General features: G+C 43.2%; 1 protein-coding gene across 1 annotated transcript in view; it reads right to left on the reverse strand.

Annotated features, from left to right (window-relative positions):
* CACHD1 (cache domain containing 1) overlaps positions 1–23306 on the reverse strand; it is a 106197-nt gene that overhangs the window by 21425 nt on the left and 61466 nt on the right. The window contains exons 4-9 of the mRNA XM_048945501.1: positions 15231–15337; positions 9152–9278; positions 6718–6862; positions 5243–5459; positions 2421–2570; positions 1185–1418 (exon numbers count right to left, since the gene is read on the reverse strand). Of these exons, the coding sequence (XP_048801458.1) occupies positions 1185–1418; positions 2421–2570; positions 5243–5459; positions 6718–6862; positions 9152–9278; positions 15231–15337 (980 nt within the window). The remainder of the gene's footprint in view (positions 1–1184; positions 1419–2420; positions 2571–5242; positions 5460–6717; positions 6863–9151; positions 9279–15230; positions 15338–23306) is intronic.

A 23306-nucleotide genomic window follows, 5' to 3' on the forward strand; every position in this document is an offset into this window, starting at 1 on the left:
TATTGCTCATCTAATCGTGCATTCACAATGTTACACCTCTTCTGCTTAACTAAATCCCAGCATAGCCACCACACTGGGAATTATTCTTATTATTACACAATGATTTCAGAAGCACCTCATGTGCCTGAGGTAAGAACTCTAGGTAATACCTTACTTCTCTTACTTTCTATGCCATTACTGTTTGGAAACTCAGCAATTTATAAATACAGCATGAATAAACATTGAAGCATACTCAAAGCTAATGCAAGACAAACCTTCTCTGTTGCACCATTTCTAATCCTTTCCTTGCTCAAATTTTCCATTATGCTTGGATATGGCTTTGTGAGAGAAAGCTGATGTTAGGAGACACAGCAAGTTACAAGCATGCTGACTCAGAGGAGATTTATTCTGCAATAGCCTTAAATTTGGTTAGGGCCTAAACACTCAATCTAAACTGAAGTGCCTTTGAAAACCATTCAGCATAACCCTGACTATTGCAGAATCACAGAACTGCAGCCAACACTAAGAACATGCAAAGTCTGGAATGAACAAATTACAGAGTTTTTTTACGTGGTCAGAACAATATGAAATCACAGGTGTAATCCCTAACACCATCGTGATGTTTTTAACAACCCTTTTCAGAACAGCCCCAGAGAAATGTCAGGTGAGCTACCCAAGACCAAGAAGGGCTAAACCCTACAGCACTGACCCTTCAAGTGATATCTATCACTTATCTAGATAGATATCACTGGTACCTATCATTGACACCCACTGATATCAAGAACCTCGAGTCTCTCTGTCATCTGGATATAGTAGTGAGATTAGGTAAAGCTGAACATACAGAGTTTGTTAAAGTGGCATCATGTCTTAAGGTAAAAGGGCAGATTCATGTGCCTTCCACCTCGTCAACATGAATTAAGACACTGGAGGGAGAATCACACTACAGCCATCTGCTGTACGAAGGTATTCTTCCGGATGCAATCACAGTCTAGGGAAAAACTGACCCTAAGACACTAAAAAGCATCCACTAAATTCCATTTACGCCGCACTGCCAGCCTGGCTGGGGGCACTGATAACCTGCTCAAGCTTCCTGTTCCACTCAGTGCTGGGCGCAGCCCAACTCTGCTGAAGCTGACAGCAAATTTTTGACAACATACAATGATCCCTCTTTGATTTTGATACCCAAATTCAACGTAAGTATTTACCATCTCCCATTTCATCTGAGAAAGGCAGACTGAAGACCGCCTCGTCGATCATTCGGTTGGGGAGGTTCGTGTAGAAGCGGCCAACTGTAGTTTCCAGGTTACTCAGCTGGTTTAGGACCATCATGCTGCCCTTGATCACAGGCAGGGTTGTTCGATCTGGAACGCCGTACTTCACTGAGTTCTGCTCTGCCAGGTCTCGGAGGAAGGCCAGTTCTTTCAAACCCGTCACTCCCTCTGGAACAGAAACAGAAGGGAGAGGATAAAAAGCTTACTTAGCATCAAGGCTTCTGTATCTGATTCTGTAGTGCCATAAATACAAGTAATTAGCAAGTACAAAAGGTAATAAGGTTGCCTTTCATACACTCCATGCACAAATTCATCATGCCACTCACACCAGCACTTTAAACAAAGACTTTTTTAACGAAGACTTATGTGACCTATAAATCCACAGGACAGCTCTTTGTTCTCCACTGATGGCTAGTCCACAGAAAGGACCAGGAGCATATCATATGCCCATAGAGATAACAGGCTTTGTTCTTTAGCTTAAACACTAAAGCCTCCCACTTTACATAAGTCACAGGCTCAATTCCTGCAGGCAAATCAAAGACTTCTGTACATATCAGAACTCAAATGAGTATTTAAACTTACACTAAAATGACATATTAGCTTTAGCATTAGTTTCCTTGGCTGGAGCCTGTGCAATTTTCAGTAATACAATGTATAGCCTTCTTACTTAAAGCTTTGTTGGAAAAACACAGGAAGCCAAACTGAACGAGTGATCTTAATATCTGACTTCTTCAGTTAGGACCTAAGTTATCAAAGCACTTCAGCTTGACTGATGTTACATTTGTGCTCGGTGGCTAATGACTGAAATGCAAATCATGGGTATGCTCCTTTGTGCAAGAGCAAGAAACACCAGCAGTCCCAGGAAGGCTTACAGTTGCAACAGTCATCAAATTTTACTCAGTCTGGTTGAAGCTAGACATTTCAGGCAACAATATTTCATATGCTGAGCAGCTGCACTTTGATACATAAGCACATAGTAGCACAGAGTTTTATACATGAAAGAGGCAACATCTGGATACAGCCTCTGGATTACATGGGCCAAAATCAATTAACAAACTGCTCCCAACAGGGCGTGGAATTACACTTGGATGAGCTTAATAAACTGGTTGTGCTACAAAAGGGAATTTGCATCCATTGGAATGGATGCAAATTTGGATTTGCATTTCTCACCGTTCATAAGAGCGTAAGTGAGAATCATGACTGAGTTATTGAGGAAACTGTTCTCCTCATTGATGACACGTAGAGTAGCCTTTTTATCATCTTCTGAGGAATCTTTCGATGTGATCCCAGCAGAGAGAGAAATTATGACCATATCGGTATCTAAAAAAGAATTACAAATACAACAGAAATTGCATTAGATTTTTAACTTGGGAAAGCACTGCGGTAAGACTCCTTCCATCTGCTTACAAACACACATAGCAATAGCTTCATTTGTAAGATTCAGAGCAATCCACAGTGGATGAACACAGCAGAGCCTTAAGAATTACTTCTTTTGTTGTTAAACTTCCATTCTCAGCATTTAACAACCACCCACTTAATCCAGTGCCTGCCAGGCAGCCAGCAGCCACGCTGATGGGTTTGGCAGAGCAGACCCACCGACACATTGCGGTGCACTGGAGGAGAGCAGGCAGAGATGAAAGGCATCTTAGGTCTCCCTGTGTTGCAGGTTGGAGAGCAGTGCTTGAGAAACACACCACGATGCACAGCCCTTCTGCACCGCTCGCTTTGCATGACGCCAAACACGCTTTTCAAGCTGAGTTTGTTCTACACGAATGGCTTCGAAGCCTTTGAAGATGCACATTCAAATCTCTGCTTACACACAATCCGATTTCATCATGTTATATCTCTGTATTAGAAGTTTTATGTGTGTAACTAAGGCACTCGTAGTGACCATGCAGCACCACATAATCCAAAGCACATGATGTCAGATGGTTACATGCCAACTTTGCTGACCCACCTCCTGTTGAACTTCTTTCCTAAATAGGTACGAATGCCCTGAATGCTCTGATTTGTATGCTTTGTCCTCGTGACTTGAAATGAATTTCAATCAGTACTAAACACAAACAAGTATGAGGAGCTATACTGCAATTCTATATAGATCCAGACACACTGCCCAGTTTCAAGACACGCTACCTAGTTTTCAAGTAATGTTGGCTCTCAGAGGCAGAGTATTTTCTTACAGTTTGGGATGAGGGTCTCCTGAGCAGGACTGCAATAGGAACTGGCACAAAGCAGGAAATCCTGACGTGATCAGCAGCACAATTCCTCTCTCACATCCCAGTAGTTTCCTCCTAAGCTTTCCAATGCAAATTCAGGAGCAAGGCTGTATCTCTACAGCTTCCCTGACACACCCACACATTGTTCTCCGGGAACAGGATGTGAGAAAATTAACAGTAATATGAATAATACTTTTTTCTACTTGTTTTTTTGTTTTATGTTGTGTTTTTGTTTTTTTAAGATGAAAAGATTACTTTAAGAAGATAAGTTATGGTTTATTAACATCCTCTGCTGCAATCTACTGCATCTCGCTCGGTGAATTCTGAAGCTTGATATGTACACATTAGGTCTTTAGAACCCTTCAATCTTAACAGAAAACACAAAGCCATTTGCCTTGTATTTTAGCTTCACATACCTGTGACCCCAAATAACTGTTCTACACGAAACCTGGACAAAATGTGTTTGTTCTTTTTTCCACATCAGTGAAGAACACACCGAAACCTTCTAATCCTAACACACAATGCCAAACAGAAAAGGTACGTAGGAGGATGTTGTAAGACTGCACAGCTGATGTTCTTGGAATAACCACCCATGACTAACACGTCTTATCCCAGCCAGCTTCAGCAGCAATGTATTTTTTTTCCCTCTAGAAAGTCGCACCCCTTTCATCATTTTGCCAGAGGATGGCAAAAACCTGCCCCTGACAGCCCTGTCTTTCAGCTAAGCAATGTACAGACAGATAAACATTTCATTTTATCTGTGGCCTAAAGCTCAGAAATTGAATAAACCTTTAATAGCAAGAACCATCTTATAAACTGAGGGAAAGGGACCTGAAAGAGGAGCGCATTCCCCCAGTCTTTCAAAAGCATTTTAATTCCTGGGCTTTTCTTCTTAACTTTGTTATATTCTGCACTGCAGTCTGAGCCAGGGCCCTCCAGGACAATGACAAATCTGCAATCATCTGAGCAGTCACAGCACCAAGCTATGGGATCTGCATTACAGAAATGAATTGACTGAAATGATAAAGATCAGCCTGCTTTCTCTCCACCCTGCCACAGCGCTGGCAGTGTTACTGGGCTCCAGCACTTGGAGCACAGCTTTAAGAACTTGCTTTCCTCTGCTTCCTGGCAAGCAAAAAACGTGCCACTCCATTTCATATCCATCTTTTCCACATCTTTCACCACATCCTCATTACAACAAAAACACATAAAAAACCCCATGCTTGGAAATGGGAAGGAGAAAGCCCATAATGCATGCTGCAAAATTCAGAAGGATATTCTTAGATGAAGGAAAATGTACCCAGCCAACCTCAGATCCCATAAAATATCACCCATAATTGGCATTCTCAAGGAAATCCTTTTCCCTTAGCAACCTAAGTTCCCTAAGTAGCTTCCCTAAGTAGCAAGGATGACTTCCCAAGGATTCCAGTTAGGGAGCTACCCCTACACCTACATTGTAGCAATCAATGACCCTGCAGCAACAGCCATTTTCATTTAAAGGACCCCTCTGCACATCTCTAGCAAGTAACTCAGCTATTGGAATTTCATATAATAGTTCAAAAGAAAGGAAAGTCAGCAAGTAGAATAAATCAAAAGGGAATGGCCACATTCCACAGTCACCTGTGCAGATTTTGGATCAAGTTAATGCTATTTAATCAAAACATGAGCTTTTTTTTTTTTTTATTTTAATTTTTGGACATTTGAGACACTACGCTCCTTTGGCCTCTGTCAAAGTGAGAAGCTGAAATTTTAAAGAGGATTACAGAAGAGACTTACTTCCTTGGAGTTTCGTGCCATTGTTTGTATTTCGTATCAGCTGGAAAGCCTTTTGAAATCCTATTGCATGCTGCGTGGGGCTGTCAGATGACTTTATACTGCTAACGAAGGTGGACATCTTCCTTTTTGTCTCGCTGGTGGCAGGAGACAGGAACGTCTTATAGCACTGATCCAGTGAGCAGGTTCTTACTGTGTCTGCCACGGTTAACACAGAGATCTTGAAAGAGAAGAAACTATATTGGATTATCTTACCAATTATAATTCTTTATGAACCAATACAGAAAACACAATGATAAGCCAACTGAAGAGATTCTGTGGATTTAAAATTCAATTGTTAAGAAGTAAATGCTCGAGGCATAAATCCATCAGATTTGAAAAGGATTAGACTTATGGTGATTTCTAGAAAAAGAGACTTCAGTCTTTGTTTCCCAGATGAAGTCAGCTTCACACTGCTCACACATAATAGCTACTACACTGTTCTGGGCAGAAACCTCCACAGACTGGAGGTATCTGAACACAAAACCAGCAGACAGCATTTCCAGTATCCTTGGGCTCCTTTGGAGAAGTGGAGGGCACACAGAAAATGAAAAAAAGAAAACCCCTGAGGAAGTTTCCACAGGAGAAGCATTACGGCTTTTTAATGTTTCAATCAAAGCAAGCCCAATCTACCATCACTTTTAATTCTGTAAATAAGTAATGGCACGTAGTGGCAACATTTGCATTGATATACGTTCAACATACCAGTCTTATTAACTGAGTGGCATACTTTATTATAAATTATGACTGATGCAAGAAAGTCATAGAATAAAGCAGTAATTATTTACTCGTGTAACAGGTTTCATAACCACTGAGCTACTGACCAAGTAATCTCTCTCTTAAATTCATTTTCTTCACTGGAGGTCTATACTCAGACAAGCATGTTTGACACTTACATTTAAGTGCTATTAATTCTGTTAAACTTTAAGCATTTTTATACTATATTCTGGGTATCTTCCAAACATTTTAACATATGTTTCAGATCACTCCAGTGTAACTGCAGAATAAATCTTTTCCATTTCCTCCATGCAAGAAAACAGCCACAGAGGCAAAAATGAGTTACTCAAAGCAATCTCATACTTCAGAAGTCATCAAGCTCAGAGTGTGGTTCTCCTAATTTCACACTGTATCACACTGCTGACCAGTGCCTAAAGTCTGTGCCAAGACAAATGAGCATTTAAGGATTACTCAGAAACAAGATTTTCCCTTAGATCAGTGGTTTTCACTTTTGTCACCTCAAGATGCCCAAATGCTTCCGCCATAATAACACAGACTTCCAAACACAAGTTCAAGTCTTCTTCACTCATTGGAGGTAGACCACAGATCTCCACGAGTCAATGGACCACAAGCTAAAAAATACTGCTTTGGCTGAAGATACCAAGCACAGTTCAAAAAAAAAAAACCAAAGAAAATACAGTCATTGCATACAGAAAGCTCACCTTATCGTGCTCATCTATAGAGCTCAGAATGACCTGAGCAGCATCTTTGGCAATCTGAAGCTGCGTTTCTGTGACTGAAGCTCCATGGTCCACAATGACAACAATATGCTTGGATTGAGGTCGAACAGTAGAAACATAGACAGGCCTGAAGGAGAATGGAATGCAAACCAATGGCATGAGTCATCATTCCCACTGAAATGCTTGTAAGTAAAATGGTCAAGAATTGAAACCCCCAGGAAGAAATAATAAAATTCAAAAGGAACTTTGAATTTTATGGAAGTTTCTACGAGAAGAGACCAGCAGAAGACCTGAACCCAAAGAAAATGCCCTCGTTCCCACTCCCTTTTGTTTTTAATCCAAGCCTGTGTCAGATCCTTCTCCCTGTATCACAGCAGTTGCTTTCAGCTAGAAATAAACAACTTTGCTGAAGCAGTCTAATATTTGAGACCCCTGTTTATAGAACTTACACCAGGCTTTGGACTATGCATGGCAAGCAAGAACTGCTTAATGATAAACACTGGGTGCCAGGAATATTACTCCCATCAGAAAGTAAGTGCAATGGTTGGTATTTGCTGGTAATGTGACAAGTAAAAACCTGTGTACCCACGTAGAGCTGTATTAGCATAGAGAGCTTGGTTTATTTTAATAAGAGAAGGCTTCTGGCCAAGAAAGGGTTTTCTCTTGGTGCCCTGAAGGGTTTCACACCAAGAATTGTGGGCTATGCTCCACAACCCCTCAGGCCTGTGCAGTCTGAACCACATGGGTCTATCTGCCTCACCCCTGGTCAGGGCTCTCAGTGCTGCATGCATCTATTTGTGCTAACATCAAAAAACCACAGTTGCAGTGAAGCAGCACTCAGATGTAGTCCAGTACTGTGAGGTATGTGTGAAAGATTTCACAAGCTCTACTGCCAAGGTTTCAACATGGAACAAATTAGGAGGAACTTCACCAAGAAGAGAGAGGAAAAGATAGAACTCTCTTCCTTCTTAAGCCCAGACCCAAACCTACTTACAGTCAAGTGTTCTGAGCTCTGTTTTTATTCTATCAAAGCCACTGAAATCTTATTAAACAGCCAAGGAAATGCAGAATGTTTTAGACAAGTCACTGCAGCAAATAGCTGGCACAAATCAGTTCTAAATTGCAGAACAGCCTGCAGCTCTTCACTGGTCCTAATACCTAGAACTTAAATAGCATGTTTGATCTTCAAAGCACTCAGCATTAACTAATTAATCTGTCCAAACTACCCTCTTAGGTAAATGCTAGCAAAAAAAAAGAAAAGAAAAGAAAAGAAAAGAAAAGAAAAGAAAAGAAAAGAAAAGAAAAGAAAAGAAAAGAAAAGAAAAGAAAAGAAAAGAAAAGAAAAGAAAAGAAAAGAAAAGAAAAGAAAAGAAAAGAAAAGAAAAGAAAAGAAAAGAAAAGAAAAGAAAAGAAAAGAAAAGAAAAGCTCTAATTTAGCTATGGAGAAACTAAGAGCACAATTAGGCAACGTGCATGAAATCACCAATGGTTTTAGTGTCAAAATTCTGACAGAGATTTGGGTATTCCCAGCTCTCACGTCCTCAGATCAAACCTTTCCAAGACCATGGCAAATTTAGTCAAGCCCAAGCTTCAAGCTTTGATGATACACAGCAGATAGCACCCATAAACATTTGGTTGCTCAAACACAAGCACTGCTTGCTCTCTGTGCATTCAGCTGTGTGGAAACGTACTGGAATGGGTTAATGCTCTCCCGCACAGACTGATTAACTGGTGCAATTAACTAATGAGTGACCTAACAGTGACTAAAGCTTTCTCTTCTGACTTTCTCAGAAGAATCCACTTGATCCATACGCATAATATTGGCAGCAAAGGCCAGGGGAGAAATACCAAACCACAACCGCTTTGCTGCACGCTTACAGAGCAGGCAGGCTATTACCCCAAGCAGGAAAACCACGTCACCACTCAATCCTTTTTTTCCTACAATTTTCTGAGTGGAAACAGAAAATGTTCACTATTGCTGCTTCCCAGCTGCCCGTAATGGTGCAGACTGCAGAAGTGCTCCTGCCCACAGCCTTTCCAAGCTGTCACCCTTCCAGCACCCTTTCCCAAAGCGACGTGCCTGCCCAATCAGTACACTGTGTGCTTATTACTTTGTTAATAGGGACCGAATATGAGCCAAATACAAATCAAATCTTGCCTGTGGGCTGACCAACAGTTTACAGATTACTGCTACTTACAACTTATTTGATTTGGGAGACATGAGGAACCTGGATGCAATTTTATTTCACTTCAATTTCTTAAAAATGAAAATCAATACTTTTAAAAAACAAACCTAAGAAAACCTGAGGCACTCCAATAGAAGCTGGTCATTAAATGCTGTCGGCTTGGAAAAGCAAAACACTGGAGGTTGTTTGAGGGATGCTGTGTCCACTAAAAGGGAGGGGTCACATCATACCTGCTGCGGTGTTCATAGCTGCCTTTGCACCGGAACTTGTGGGCTGGGAAAACGGTGAAAATGCCTTCTTCTGAGCTGAAATATTGCCATTTGATCCCCGGGTTTGACTTCAGATTATCAGCAAGAACTGAAAGTTGGACAGGAAGAAGCAGGGTTACAAATGGAGATGAAACTTGGAGGCATAATGAACAAACACCACCTCACAGCTACTTGAAAAAGAAGCAGGGAGCCAAGGCCAACCACAGGCAGCTGCAGCTGATGGCCAGAGCTTCATATCTGCTTCACAAACTGCTCAAGTCCTTTAGAAACCTAACAGGAGACATGATAGATACGGGTTCATAGGATGACATTTCTGAATCTCTGAAGTATAACCAAGACTGAAGAAGCCAAGGCAGGAGAAAGGAAGGAAGAGATTAAAGCAACTATATTATACATGCACACACAATGATAAACCCAACAGTTTTAATAAAGATTAAAAAAACTGTTAAAAAAAATGCTGTTAAAAAAATTATACGTTTATTACACTGAGGTAACCGCAAAATATAAAATAGGTTTTGCTGCTTACACCTCAGTAACCTCATCTCTTAATATTACCTCTTCTGGCATCTGTTAAAAAACAAGTCTACACGAAGCATGTGATGTACAGTTCTGTACCTTCTATTGAGCATCTTGCTTTTAGTATTCCTCCTTGGAGGGAGGCCAAAAATAATCACAGACAGCTTCATCTCCTGGATCTCATTCAAATCATATCAAATACCCCAATATTGGAATTGGAAATCATTGCAGGGCACATGTCAAGCCTCAGCCAGATCCCCCTACAACAAAATACCCGAGCAGCCTATGGTTTCAGTTCACATCCACAGCAGTTTAGCACTTTCTCAAGTTTCCCAGACTGGCTGCAGCCACGATGCTCTCCCAGCATTCAGCTCAGAGTAATTACCCTGTAAAAACCACTATCTTTGTTCCCCCTCTTCTGCTGCAGCTGTTTGTATTTCCACAGTGCCCAGCAGTCCCAGTGACAGCAGCTTTGTCCAATCCCTGCTTCGAAGAAGAAGCTGCAGGATGGGATGAGATGAAGAAGAGAACCAAGGAAGGAACAGAAGAACATGGCATCTGCTTCCCACACAGATGCCTGTGTTCATTTCTCTCTGCCCTGAGCAGAGGTAACATCAACCTGGTGATGCTTATGAGTGTGCACTGCTTTTCTCAAGAACTTCATAGAATGGCTTGGGTTGGAAGGGACCTCAAGCATCCTGAAGCTCCAATCCCTCCACTGCCACAAGCAGGGCCACCAACCTCCACATTTCACAGCAGCCCAGGCTGCCCAGGGCCCCATCCAACCTGGCCTTGAACACCTCCAGGGATGGACGGGGCATCACAGCCTCTCTGGGCAGCTGTTCCAGCACCTCACCACTCTCTTGGTAAAGAAGTTCCCCCTTCCATGCATTGCACCCGTGATCCTGCAAGCACAAGTCCAACCAATTTGCAAATACCATTTGTTTCACTCGAGCTCTCACTATGCTGAAGTCCTGGTTTTGGCTTCAGGCATGAGATGAAGCAAGTTTATCAGTGCCATTTCTGCTTTGCAAAAAAGCAGGTTCCTTTGGTCACAGATCAGCAGTTTTGCACAGCAGGGAACAGCAATGTGAAAATTTATTTTTGCCAAAATGGAAACTTTGGGAAAGAAATCACTTTTCATTACAAATGAAATAAATCTAAACCATGCACAGTTTCTAGCTTTTACCACCAGGCCTTCCAGAAATTCCTCTCCTCAGCTCCCTCCCCAGCACCTGCTGTATTCTCCTCCCAAAATCTTGCCAGCAAAAACCCACCAATCACTTCTGAATGCCTCAACAGTGTGCCAACCCAGACAGGAACACGATACATGGCCATGGCTGTGGGGACCCAGGAAAGTATTTGATAACCTTTTATCAAACTGAAAGATAACACTTCAAGTGGGGGAACAAACCAAACAAACCCAACTGCTTAAAAAGCATCAAAATCTTGGCTTATACAGGTGGACAGATACACACATATATACAAAGCTATGTATGTATGTATGTAGGGCCAGAGGCTAACTGTGCCCAAATGACCTCTGTGGCAGCACTAGCAGATACGTGCACCAGGTACTACATTGCTGCTTATTTCCTAGGCTGTCATTTACTTGCTAAGACCTGTGGCTCCCATTTCAATCCAAACACCAATCACCTACTTTCTCATTTTCTGGCACTTTCAAGTCATTCTGGTAAATGCAACCAGCTACCCATCGCCCTGCCGTACCACAAATTACAAACTGTTTGGTGCTGCTGACTACACGCAATAATTTGTTCACTTCTAAACTGAACTAAATCAAGGCCCAACCTCGATATCACACTGCTTGGAGTAAGTCAGAATCTAAGTCTAAATGCAAAGATGTCAGTGGTACCCATATCTGGGTGCACAGCCTGGGGATACACGTGCCCAGCAGCTCCAAACTGCTGCGAAGCCACTGCTCCTCCACCACCATCAGGCACCAGCTGAGCCCAAACTGCTGCAGCCAGAAGCAGTTGGGGATTGTTAGCATGAGAGCATTTGAATCGTCGTTCTCTCTAATTATAAATATCTAAGAAGGCAAAAAGGACTTTTAGAAAGAAAGTCCTGTGTGATAGTTTATAAAACTTCAAAGGGAATGCGATATGATAACACTTAGCACTTCTAGATACCACTTTACATCTTCAAAGGATAGTCAAATCATTAACTAATTAATCTTCAAAGAGAAGCACAAACAGCCTTAAAAAAAAAAAGGAAGAAAAAAAAAAAAGAAGGAACTGCTGAACATAATTGCTCATTATAAAGGAGTTTCTTAGTCCTCTTCCTCACCATTACATTTATGCAGCTGTAGCCTTCAGGTTCCCACCATGCAAAAAAAAAAAAGGAAAAAAAAAGATGAATTTTCAGAGCAGTGCAATCCTTTCTGGGAGAAACCTCCATTAAAAAGAACAGTTCTGAAGATATTTTAACGCTCCTCAGAAACAACAGCAGGCAGCAAACATGCTTATTTTATACTTATACCCTAATTCTCCAGACTCACACGCCTGATCCAGGATTTTCTGATTCTAACTGTGCTCTGGCTCATGTGCTCTCACCAGAAACAAAAGATCCAATTAAAATTCTGCTGATGGCATGAGCCCAGCCTGAAGCTCACTCTTGGGGAGCTATTCTGGCTCTGAAGGGCAAAGAGGTAACAAACCCTTCATTTAGAGGCTTTCTAGCTTAAAAGGACTTGAGCAGATGGGAAGTCTTTGGAGATGGTGCTAGCCCAACTGCTTTCACCCACCCTGCCTATCATTTCCAAGTATATATATATATTCCAAGAAGGAGCATGACCACAGCACTCCATGTTTCGACTGACCAAGTGTCACAGGTGGGATGTGACAACGAAGCCTTGAACACATCAACAAATGATTGGTCCCATCTCCTCATCTTCCTGGGGAAGAGCATTCTGCTAATGCTGCTTGATTTGAAACAGACATTTGGGTATTTTGGAGGCTGAGAACATGGAAGATTTACTGGTTCTCTGTTTATCCAGAAAGATAAGGAACGAGGAATCTGATAACAAAGCAGTGGTGCTGGGCACAAGTTTGTCGTTTAATAAGTAAAGGACTATTCATGTGGTGAGGACAGATCTCTTCATCTAACTGACTGAAGCCTGAGATTCCATCTGAAGAATAAAAACTCTCTCCTTATCTGTCTTGTAGTAATGGCTACAAAGTAATCCAAATGGAAAACTCAAGCCAACATAAAACAAACCGTTTCCAAGACTAACAAGACCAAACAAAAAACAAAAACAAAAAAACTCCACCTCAAGAAAAGAAGAAATCCCGCTTTTGCCACTTAAGGGCTGCAAGAAACGCATCTATTTTTTTCTTCCCTTCCCCTACGGTTATATTTCCTATGGTATAAAATTCCAAAAGAGAAAAATTGCACAAAAAATTACAAAATTCCTCATAGCTGAAAGTTTCCTGAGCTACACTTACCCTTTTTAACAAACGGCTCTGCCTAGAAACCAAGCATGCTGTCTGCACCAGGGGCTCTCCAAGCCTTGGGTCTTGTGGCTTGCCTGGAGCCTGCGGTGCAGATTCCATTTCCTTCCAACATCTACAAGTTCCCCACTCCAACCCCACTTTCTTACATTGTGCACGGAGCCAGCCAAGATTAACATTTAAAGAACTGAGATTGAGGCCAAGCACAGCTGAGTTTAAATTTATGTTTGACCGAGAGCTTTTTATAGGACAGATTATTTCGTAGGCAAAACTTAGGCAGGGAAAGAGAGATACCCATGGGAGTTGTTTTATATTGAGAATGAACTGATCAGCCCATTCAGGAAGACAAGCTGGAAGATGGACTGGCCAGCCTGGTTATGGAAACCGTGGGCAAAGGAGAGCACAGGAGATCCTGCTTTTGGAACTGGGGCAACAGAGGGCTTTCAAACCTTTTCTCTAGATGGCTGATCAGTGTGGGGTCCCAGGGGAAGAGCCAGCATCGCACAATCTGGGGGAAGTTGTGGCTGCCCAGCCTGCCTAAAGTCTGAGTGAGCAAAGTGAAACAACCTGAAGCACCAGCAGCTCCCAGGAGGCTTCTCAGTGCAGGGAAATACTTCAGCTAGAGCCTGGATTCAAAGTGCAACAGATATTCTCCTTGCACTGCATGGGGACACTGAAGAGAGGAGCAGGAAAAATCAGGGAAACCTTCTGTTGCTTGACCTTCACTCCCTTTCAAGGTGAGTTTTAGTTTAGAAATAACAAATACATTTACATAGCTTCATTCAGAAACAGCTCCTGCACAAAGTGCTCTCTCCTGTGTGCATCCTCTGAGGTAAATGGTACTACAGAACTGCACCACGAGCCAAAAAGTTGGTGCTTCTACAAAACATTAGAGGAGAGGACTGAGGACTCATTGCTTGCAGCTCACCTACAGCAAACCTCGGTTTCACTACGTGTGTACCCATCAGCTGCCAGTTCTCAAAGAAACCTCTTGCTGCTCAATTTCAGTCTTCCCATTCCATTTTTCTCTTAAGGGCATCCTCTGACACTAAAAAAGATCCCACCAGAGGCTGAGTTTGAGAGCTGCTAACATGAAAGCAGCTAGTGTGCATAACTTCAGGATAGAAAGCACCACAAAAATGATGGTGATGGAACATACCAGGAAATCAGCTTGTTTGCCCAGCAAAGATGTGCTGTACCGGGCATGAGATGGAAAGGAACCTGAGGGAGCTGCTTGGGTTTGGCTTTTCTTTTTGGAAAATAAAAACAACCAAACCCAACAACACAACCAAATGACATCTACAACCCAAATCTATAGTGTTTTCTAATTTACAGCACTATTATCATAAAAAGTTGAGGAGCAGGATACAACAGCTAGACAAAAGCACTACTAAGGAACCTGAAAGCCATGTATTAATGCAAGTTGATCACATAAAAAAATAAAATAAACAAATCTGTGACACGCTGGAGAAACAAAAACTTAATTGCTCAGGGATAAATCACATGCATTTGGTTCTAAAGCACACTCCTAGCTCTTAAAGTGTGTCAAGGCAATGAATGAGTTGACAATGAAGGCAGAAATGCACTGAGAAGACATAGAAAAAGGGAATATTTCAGAATGTTCCTATATTCTGCAGCTTTTGCAAACACAGCCTCACATTAGCTGGACTGGGCTAAGAAGATCAGAGAAACTTCTGTGTTTGGCCTCATCAGGAGCTGACACTGTTGATGCCAAAGCAGACATGCCTAGGAAGGAAAGTACCTTGGAAGGAAAAAAAAAAGAAGAAAAAAGTGCATAAAGCACAACAAAATTATCCACGGTAGGCTGAAATCAAATCTTCATGACATTTCTATATAGTACTTAAGGCTAAGGGCATTACTTTGAGTATCATCTTTCAATCATGCAATCTCAAATTAAGAGCATTGTGACAGTTGCAAGGAGAAATAAAAGCTCGTTGCTATGGCAATCAGTGCTAATTCCCTGTGCCAAGGGAATGTTACAGTCCAGTGGAAAAAATCTATAACAGAAGGAAAATAACCCAAACTCTACTACTTACCAGAATTTAAATCACGTCCAGGATTGAAGGCTCTGCTGTTGACAGTGGTGGACAGTCTATCACAGCTAATTGTCCTAGAAACGTTGGTGTTAAAATTGCCATCGAATCTGCAACGACAACAGCAAAATTAGCAGAGCAATCTGACATCACCTACTAAACATACACAGCATTTGCAATGGACATAAATATTTTTGAAGGCCCAGTGAGAAATGATTATTAGTTTAGGAACTCCAACATTACACATATTTTAAGGGCCCTTGAAAAACTGTGAAACCCAAAACCAGGGGATTGAAAACTCATCACAGTTGGACTGCATCTGCTCTCTACCACAGTAGGTTGCATTTTTTTCCTTGCAGTGTTACTTGGAAGCAATGATCATGAGAGACTGAGCTCTTTCATCTAGATTAGTAGAGGTTCCAGCTTGGGATACATGCACAGCATCTAGGCATGCCATCAGCCTAGATTTCCTGTAGTTTCCTCCTGTAGTTGAACCTTCACCACTATGAATATTTCCTCGTTCACCTTATAAAAAAGCATACCAAATATCTTGGAAGGAAAGGATTTCTTCTTTGAGCCCTTAGGAAAAAAATCTAGGAGTCAGAGCAACACTAACTGCACTTTTTGTGTACTAACACTGAAGGGTTCTAAGTAACTATAAACATTTCTGAAGCTCTCAAAGACTTAAAGCTAGTTTCGTACCATTTACACAGGCCGATTTTACTCATGAATATCTTTGTGATCTCCAGCACTTGATGCCATTTGACTTTCAGCTATTATTCTGGGGCTTCAGAAACTATCTGCCTCCTCTGAAAGGTTCTTCTACCATCAATTTATTTCTGAGCAATGACAAGAAACTGCAGGCGAGGCCTGCAGAAGATCACATTCTGGGTGAGGAGCCTTGCTGCAATGCTGGCTGTTACCAAGCAAGTCATGGGGAGAAAATGGGCAGAACCAGAGTTTGTTCAGTGCTTTCAAGACTACAATAGCAAATGATGAAATATATCTACATCAAAAGATCCTGAACAACTTGATTCATACCAATGGCACCTCAATAACTTACATATGTGCACACAGCCCTCACCCAGCACCACCTGAATACTTTCACTTCAGCTCCAAGCAATACACATTAAAGACACGCTAAACATTCTTCATTTAGTTGCTTATTGCCAACTGCATGTAGATCTTTAACCAGTTACACTTTTTCATACACATGCACACGTACATATAAGCATGTCTACAGACACACAGACCCATGTGCTGTAACAGAATGGAAGCCCAAAATCTTGGGAGAAAATAAAGAAACAAACACCATTCTTATGGCTGGAAATTGTGATTGAGAAGTGTGGAGCCCAGTGGAAACACAGCAAGATGGATTGCCTCATTCTGTCCTTGTAGGGCACTTGGTGGGCTTCCTAGACACAAACAGATAATAAAACAACGTGCTTCTAAATCATCCCATTAAAACAACATTTAACAGAAACAAAAACTGAGGCCACAGACAGATGGAACTGTTTACTGCAAGGAAATGTCATGTTCTGACTGCAGGAAGCAAGTCTTTTAAAGCAAACTAAATCCCTCCTACTCCAGTATCTTTTCTTTCAGTCCTGTTGTTCAAAGCCCTTTCCTCCTAAAGGAATGAAGCAGCTGCCCCAGGACAGCCAGACAGAGGACCAGCTGTGAGCCCATCTCTTGGTTATGGGATACTCAGATGTGGGACACAGAAGAACCTTAGAGGAGATCTGTGAAGACTGAAGAAAAGTGCTTGTTAGCAGGCTTAAGATCACCACTTCCATATGTAAGTGGGTCCACTTGCAGAAATGTTGGTACCACAAAGCCAAACAAGCACTGCTGCAACAGGCACAGGAGCTTGCAGAGATTGCAGTTGGCATCCTGCACCCCACTCATGCCAGCACAGCCACACTGAAGGCTGGGTTGCATTTTTTGCTTAAAGCAGAGGCTCAGCTTCCAAGCAAACAGTGCAGCACAGCCTTCCCCATGTTCAGAAGTGTGCTCTTCAAGTGGAGGAGTCATTTCCTGAGAGCTTAGCAGTGCACTCCTGAATGATTTCCTGATTCACAAATAACCAGTCCTTTATGCAAACACACAACAAAACCACAGACACTTCTTTGGCCTTTGCATCAGGTTAGATGCCATGCTGCAGAGGCACAAGAAGCCCAGTCTTATTACACGGTTCAAGCTCGTGAGAGTAGAGGCTCTTTTCAAAGAAAACCTAATCAAATTTAATTTTTGAATATGCAGGGGAAAAAAATCATTATTGATTACTATTTGTTACCTTCTTAGTGCCTTCACTGTAGCATAGAAGCATCAATGAAAACAGTGTCTCCTTAAGCACGCTGTGAAGTCATTTCATCAATATTCATAAACACTGTATATGTTTTAATGCAATTATGTTAGTTGTAAAAGTGATGAATGAGTCAGTGCCCAACTGAGGCATCAATGCTCCATGACCTCCTCTTAAACTCAAAAGACTTAAAAGAAAGGGGAAGTGAGATGGATGTAATTAAGTGCCCTCCACACAGGCAATCCTTTAAGAATTATGTAGAATTGTAACAGTTTAAAAATAGCTCTAACATATAAAATACTGAAAAGATACATTTTTTAACATTGAAAATCACCATATAGATACAGATATGCACACAGTGAACATTTTTGCTTTTTTCTTCTCTTACTTCAGTACACAAAGCACAGAGGGAGTCCCAGAGCAGTGGGACACACATGGGTTCTCCCTCCTCTCTTTGCAGTACTTCCTACACCTTGATCCTTCGACTGCCACATCAGTGCACACAAACTGCTCCTACCCAGCGAGCAGAAATGGTGCTCATTCTTTTGTTGGATAATGAATCTTAGGACTGAGATTAATTAGCAAAGGATGGGTCTCACATAGTACATGTTTATCTCTGAGCAAAATGAGCTGGGGAAGAGCTAGAGACCGCAAATTACACATCTCAGTGCTAGAGAAATATTTCCAAGGGATACCCTTAGACAAACACTCAGGGAAGGATAATGACTTTTCAGGATGTTAGCTAATTGCCCCAGTGCTCCCATCAAAACCTATTAGCGACAGCAACAGGATACCTCATTAGCAACTAACATTATCCACGTCTCAATAAATGCTGAGTTTTAATTCAAAATCACCTGGAATTTTCCTCTGCCCTTACATTAGGTTTTGCCCAAATCACCTCTCACACTCACTCAGAACGGCGCTCGCCTCGTGCCATGCAACTCTCACACCACTCACTCTACTGGCTGCCAGCTACCCATGGGGGGGGGTTGCATCTCTCTGGGTTTAAAACGTTGACTGTTTTGCTCCATCGTTTCCTCACCCCTGAAAGATGCTGAGCTGCATTTCACATCACTCCCTCGTGGCAGATCTTAGGGTTTCGAGCAGATGACCGTTAGGTCCATTTCTGGCCCACTTCTGGGAAGGCAAAAACATAAGTGACCCCAGCTGTGCCCCTCAGCCATGGCCACCGCCATCCCTCGCTGCCCTGCCTCAGCCTGTTGGCATTGCTCCTCTTACTAGAGCATGCCAAAGCACTTCAGTGCAAGAATGGACACAGGCAAGTCCCTTCACTTTTATTGGTGAGTATTCTGTTGCCCATCAGGACACAGAAGGGACAGATACCTAAATGATCAGCAGCACAGCTGGGAAAAGAAAGCAAAGAAGTCCTGCAGCATAGGTCAGCCCTCCTTTCTCCTACTACAGCATACACGTAGCAAAAGGAGAATAAAGTTAAGGGGAGAGCAGTATAAATAAAACAGGCAGCAGAGGAATTTTTTATAAGGCCATGAATTAAACAGCAGCCCTCAGACAGAGCTGTCATCCCCAGCTCTGAGCTGAGCAGGTATCTGCTTGCCAGCTGCAGTTGAGCACAGCTCACCTTGGAATGCATTGGTTTGCATCGTGCTGGACACAGCCAGCTCTGTGACACAGGGACCCAGAGGAAAGAGAGCAGCTCCTGGCACAGGTGTGGGTGGCTCAGGAAGCCCAGAACAGAACCTGGAGAGGCAGCATTGAGACAAGCTGACACATCAACATTCACCTTCATTTTAATCACAGCGGAGAATTTCCCGCATGCTTCTTACGGCTGCTCTCAGCTGTTTCAGTTATGTGCTGTCAAACAGTTTGGTGATCATCAACATGAAAGCAGCAATTAAACCCAAAGCCTCAGCACTGCAATGGGTGTTTGCAGCCACCACTGCTTTCCTTGGCTGTACCTTTCCTACAGTTTGTATACAAGTTCCATACAGCGTATGGACACAGGGCACATTCTGCAGAGTTGTTCACGTTATTTATTCTGGAAGAAATTATTTCAGATTTGTATTTCAGGATTTTCAGGCAAGCACTGATCCCTGCATGAGGAAGGCTGAGGTTTTTTTAACAGCATTTCCCACTTCTGCCAGCAGAAAAGACAACAGATTGGGCAAAAAGAACAACTGAGCTGGCTGACCGAGGCTGCTTTTGGAATTTGGCTCCAAAGCTTGGTGGCACAGCCAACCCTTATGGACATCCTCCAAAATCCTTACCAGAAAAAGAAAAAAAAAAAAAGAACTCACAATGCTATGTTTAGATGCAATTAGTTTTTGTACTTACTCAAACAAGAGGGAAAAAAACCCCCAAAACATTGGCTGAAATTCAGTTTCAAGACCAGCCCCGTTCCCCCACCTCCCCCCCTCCCTAAAAATCCCTTCCTTCTGGATTCACTTTAATGAACAACCGATCGAAGCTGCATCCCGAGGGAGCAAACAGAGCAGCGACTCCCACTTTGATCTCTTCCCCATGGAGAAACGCACTCCCTGCCTGGCTTGCAAGATGTTCATTTGATTGACGTTTGCTCTGATGTGCAAACTGCTTTGAACTTCAGACATTTAATTCCCATCAGGCTGCACTCATTTTTATTCTCCTTCAACAGGATTTACAAGCAGGAGATCAGCAAATGCAGAAGATAAAATAAATTTGCAGGAGCTTTGAATCTTACATCAAAACAGCGTTCAAGTGAGCTCCAATTGGATTTTGTTTGGCCTGAATTTGCAGTGTAAATCAGCCTCTTTTGCACAGTTTCAGTCTGGGGACAAATAAGGGAGCAGTGCACAGAAATGACATTCGAGCAGTGACTCTCAATTGCTCTGAAACACATTTTGTTCTGTCCTGTTCCACCCATGCCAATTTCAGGACAACTTTAGTATGCAAATGGAACAACAGAAGATCAATGAAAATTTGGCATTTCGTTTACGATTCTCAGCTAAGCACATCTTCCTGATAGTAGGAAAAGGTCTTCACTCATACTCTATGTGCTTAAATCCTTAGGTACAGTAGGAACCACATAAACAGAATGTTGGAAAAACAGTTTTTCTATGATCAGTTTCATTAACAAGCTGCTGATGACTCCATTTACCAATTTCTTAAGGCAAGGCACAGAAGTTGCTCTGATTACTTCACGACTTGCTTGGAAAAGTCCAAGTATATTTGTATGTAAAGAGTATGTAAAGAGTATTTAGCCATTTCCTAAACAATTTCCTGCTGCAGTTCTGGAACAAAACAAGGTGCCACGACTGGCCTCATGCATGCTGCTTGTATCTTCTAGAAACCCACACTCACTTCTGCAGATACTCCATAAGAAGAGGAAATGCATCTTAAATTCCCTTTAGTGTGGCCCACCCACTTCTGCTTTGGAAGTGCAGCTCTTAAGATATTGCAGCAACTGAATGGATCCCCGTTATCTCCCACTTGACTGCTCAGAGAGGAAAGATAAACACTGAAGGAGCTGCGATAAAACTGAACTGCATTAGCAAATATTTAACCATCTGTTTAAAAAGGAAAATCCAGACCACTTCTGAAGGCGGCACCATAGTCTGGGAGTAAATGATTTTCAAACATAGGTTTGTAAATTCACTTACTCAAACAGCTCTGCTACGGGTGCGTAACACAGCGCTGCCAACAAATATTCCTCCATTCCATCTCCTTTCATAAATGTAGATAAAAATGCATTCCTTGGGCACTTATCAGCATTGTTAAGTGAGGAACAAAACCAGATTTCCAGCTGCCTCGAAACACATACGTTAGCAGTAAAGCATTAGCTGCACAGCAACGTGCATCTCCAGGAGACCTGCGACCATCTTCCACAGACTCCAGCAGTGGAACCCACCTCTCTTTTCAGGGGGCAAGAAGATGGGGGGACATTCCCAGCAGGTAGCAGGACTGCACTGGGAGCCAGAGTGGGGCAGGGGAGGAGAGCCGCTCTCCATCATATTTGAGAAGTCGTGGCTGTCAGGTGAGGTCCCGGACGACTGGAGGAAGGGTCACGTCACTCCCATATACAAGAAGGGGAGCAGGGAGGACCCGGGGAACTACAGGCCGGTGAGTCTCACCTCCGTGCCTGGGAAGATCATGGAACAGATCCTCCTGGACAACATGCTCGGTCACATAAAGAATGAGCATGTGATCCGAGACAGCCAGCACGGCTTCACCAAAGGAAGGTCATGCCTAACTAATCTTGTGGCCTTCTATGATGGAGTGACGGCATTGGTGGACGAAGGGAAGGCGACTGATGTCATTTACCTGGACCTGAGCAAGGCCTTTGACATGGTCCCCCACCACATCCTCATCTCCAAATTGGAGGGAAGTGGATTTGATGGGTGGACGACCCGATGGATAAGCAATTGGTTGAAAGGCCGCAGACAGAGGGTGGTGGTCAATGGCTCTATGTCCAGGTGGAGGCCGGTAACAAGTGGTGTCCCCCAAGGGTCTGTCTTGGGACCGGTGCTCTTTAACATCTTTATTAATGACATCGATGAGGGAATTGAGTGCACCCTCAGCAAGTTTGCTGACGACACCAAGCTGAGTGGTGTGGTTGATACGGTGGAAGGAAGGGATGCCATTCAGAGGGACCTCGACAGGCTGGAGGGCTGGGCTCGGGTGAACCTGATGAGGTTCAACACGGCAAAGTGCAAGGTTTTGCATTTGGGCCGGAAGAACCCCAGGCACCTGTACAGGCTGGGAGGAGCGGTCCTTGAGAGCAGCTCGGCAGAGAAGGACCTGGGGGTCCTGATGGACGAGAGACTGAATATGAGCCAGCAGTGCGCTCTGGCAGCTCGAAAGGCAAATGGGATCCTGGGCTCCATCAGGAGAGGGGTGGCCAGCAGGGACAGGGAGGTGATTGTCCCTCTCTACACGGCTCTTGTGAGGCCCCATCTGGAGTACTGTGTCCAGGTGTGGAGCCCTCAGTACAAGAAAGACATAGAGATTTTGGAAAGGGTCCAGAGGAGGGCGACTAAGATGATCAAGGGGCTGGAGCACCTCCCCTATGAGGACAGGCTGAGGGAGTTGGGCTTGTTCAGCCTGGAGAAGAGAAGGCTGCGGGGTGACCTCATTGCAGCCTATCAATACCTGAAGGGAACCTACACCCAGGAGGGGAGTAAACTCTTCAAAAGGGCTGACAACAGCAGGACTAGGGGAAATGGTTTTAAGTTGAAGGAGGGAAGATTTAGGTTAGATGTTAGGGGGAAGTTCTTTACTAGGAGAGTGGTTAGGCCCTGGAACGGGCTGCCCAGGGAGGTTGTGGATGCCCCGTCCTTGGACGTGTTTAAGGCCAGGTTGGACGGGGTCCTGGGCAACCTGATCTGAATATGTATGTTGGTGGCCCTGCTAGGCAGGGGGGTTGGAACTACATGATCCTTGGGGTCCCTTCCAACCCGGGTGATTCTGTGATTCTGTGATTCTGTGAGAGGAGGAGGCCTGCTTTAGGAATACTTTGCTTCCCTTCAAAAACGTCCTCTCTGCCTTTGTGGTGGAAAAGCTGCAGAGGCAGCTGCACATTCCCTAACAAATGCAAGTGAATAAAAAGCTATAGCTTTTTTTTTTTTTTCTTTTGTTTTTGGGGGGGGGATAGGGGCTCGGGGAACAGGGTGGGAGATGGGGAAAGGGGGGCAAGCCATCTGCAGTTACACAGGGCTTTCACATGCTGAGAATGCCAATTCCATAAAACCTGTACTCACAAACGGTGCCTGCAAGGCCAGTTGTGTGACAGTGCCTTTACCCTACCTGGTGAAGCTGGC

This window comes from Lagopus muta, chromosome 5 (genome assembly GCF_023343835.1).
Source record: "Lagopus muta isolate bLagMut1 chromosome 5, bLagMut1 primary, whole genome shotgun sequence".
NCBI classification, from domain to species: Eukaryota; Metazoa; Chordata; class Aves; order Galliformes; family Phasianidae; genus Lagopus; species Lagopus muta.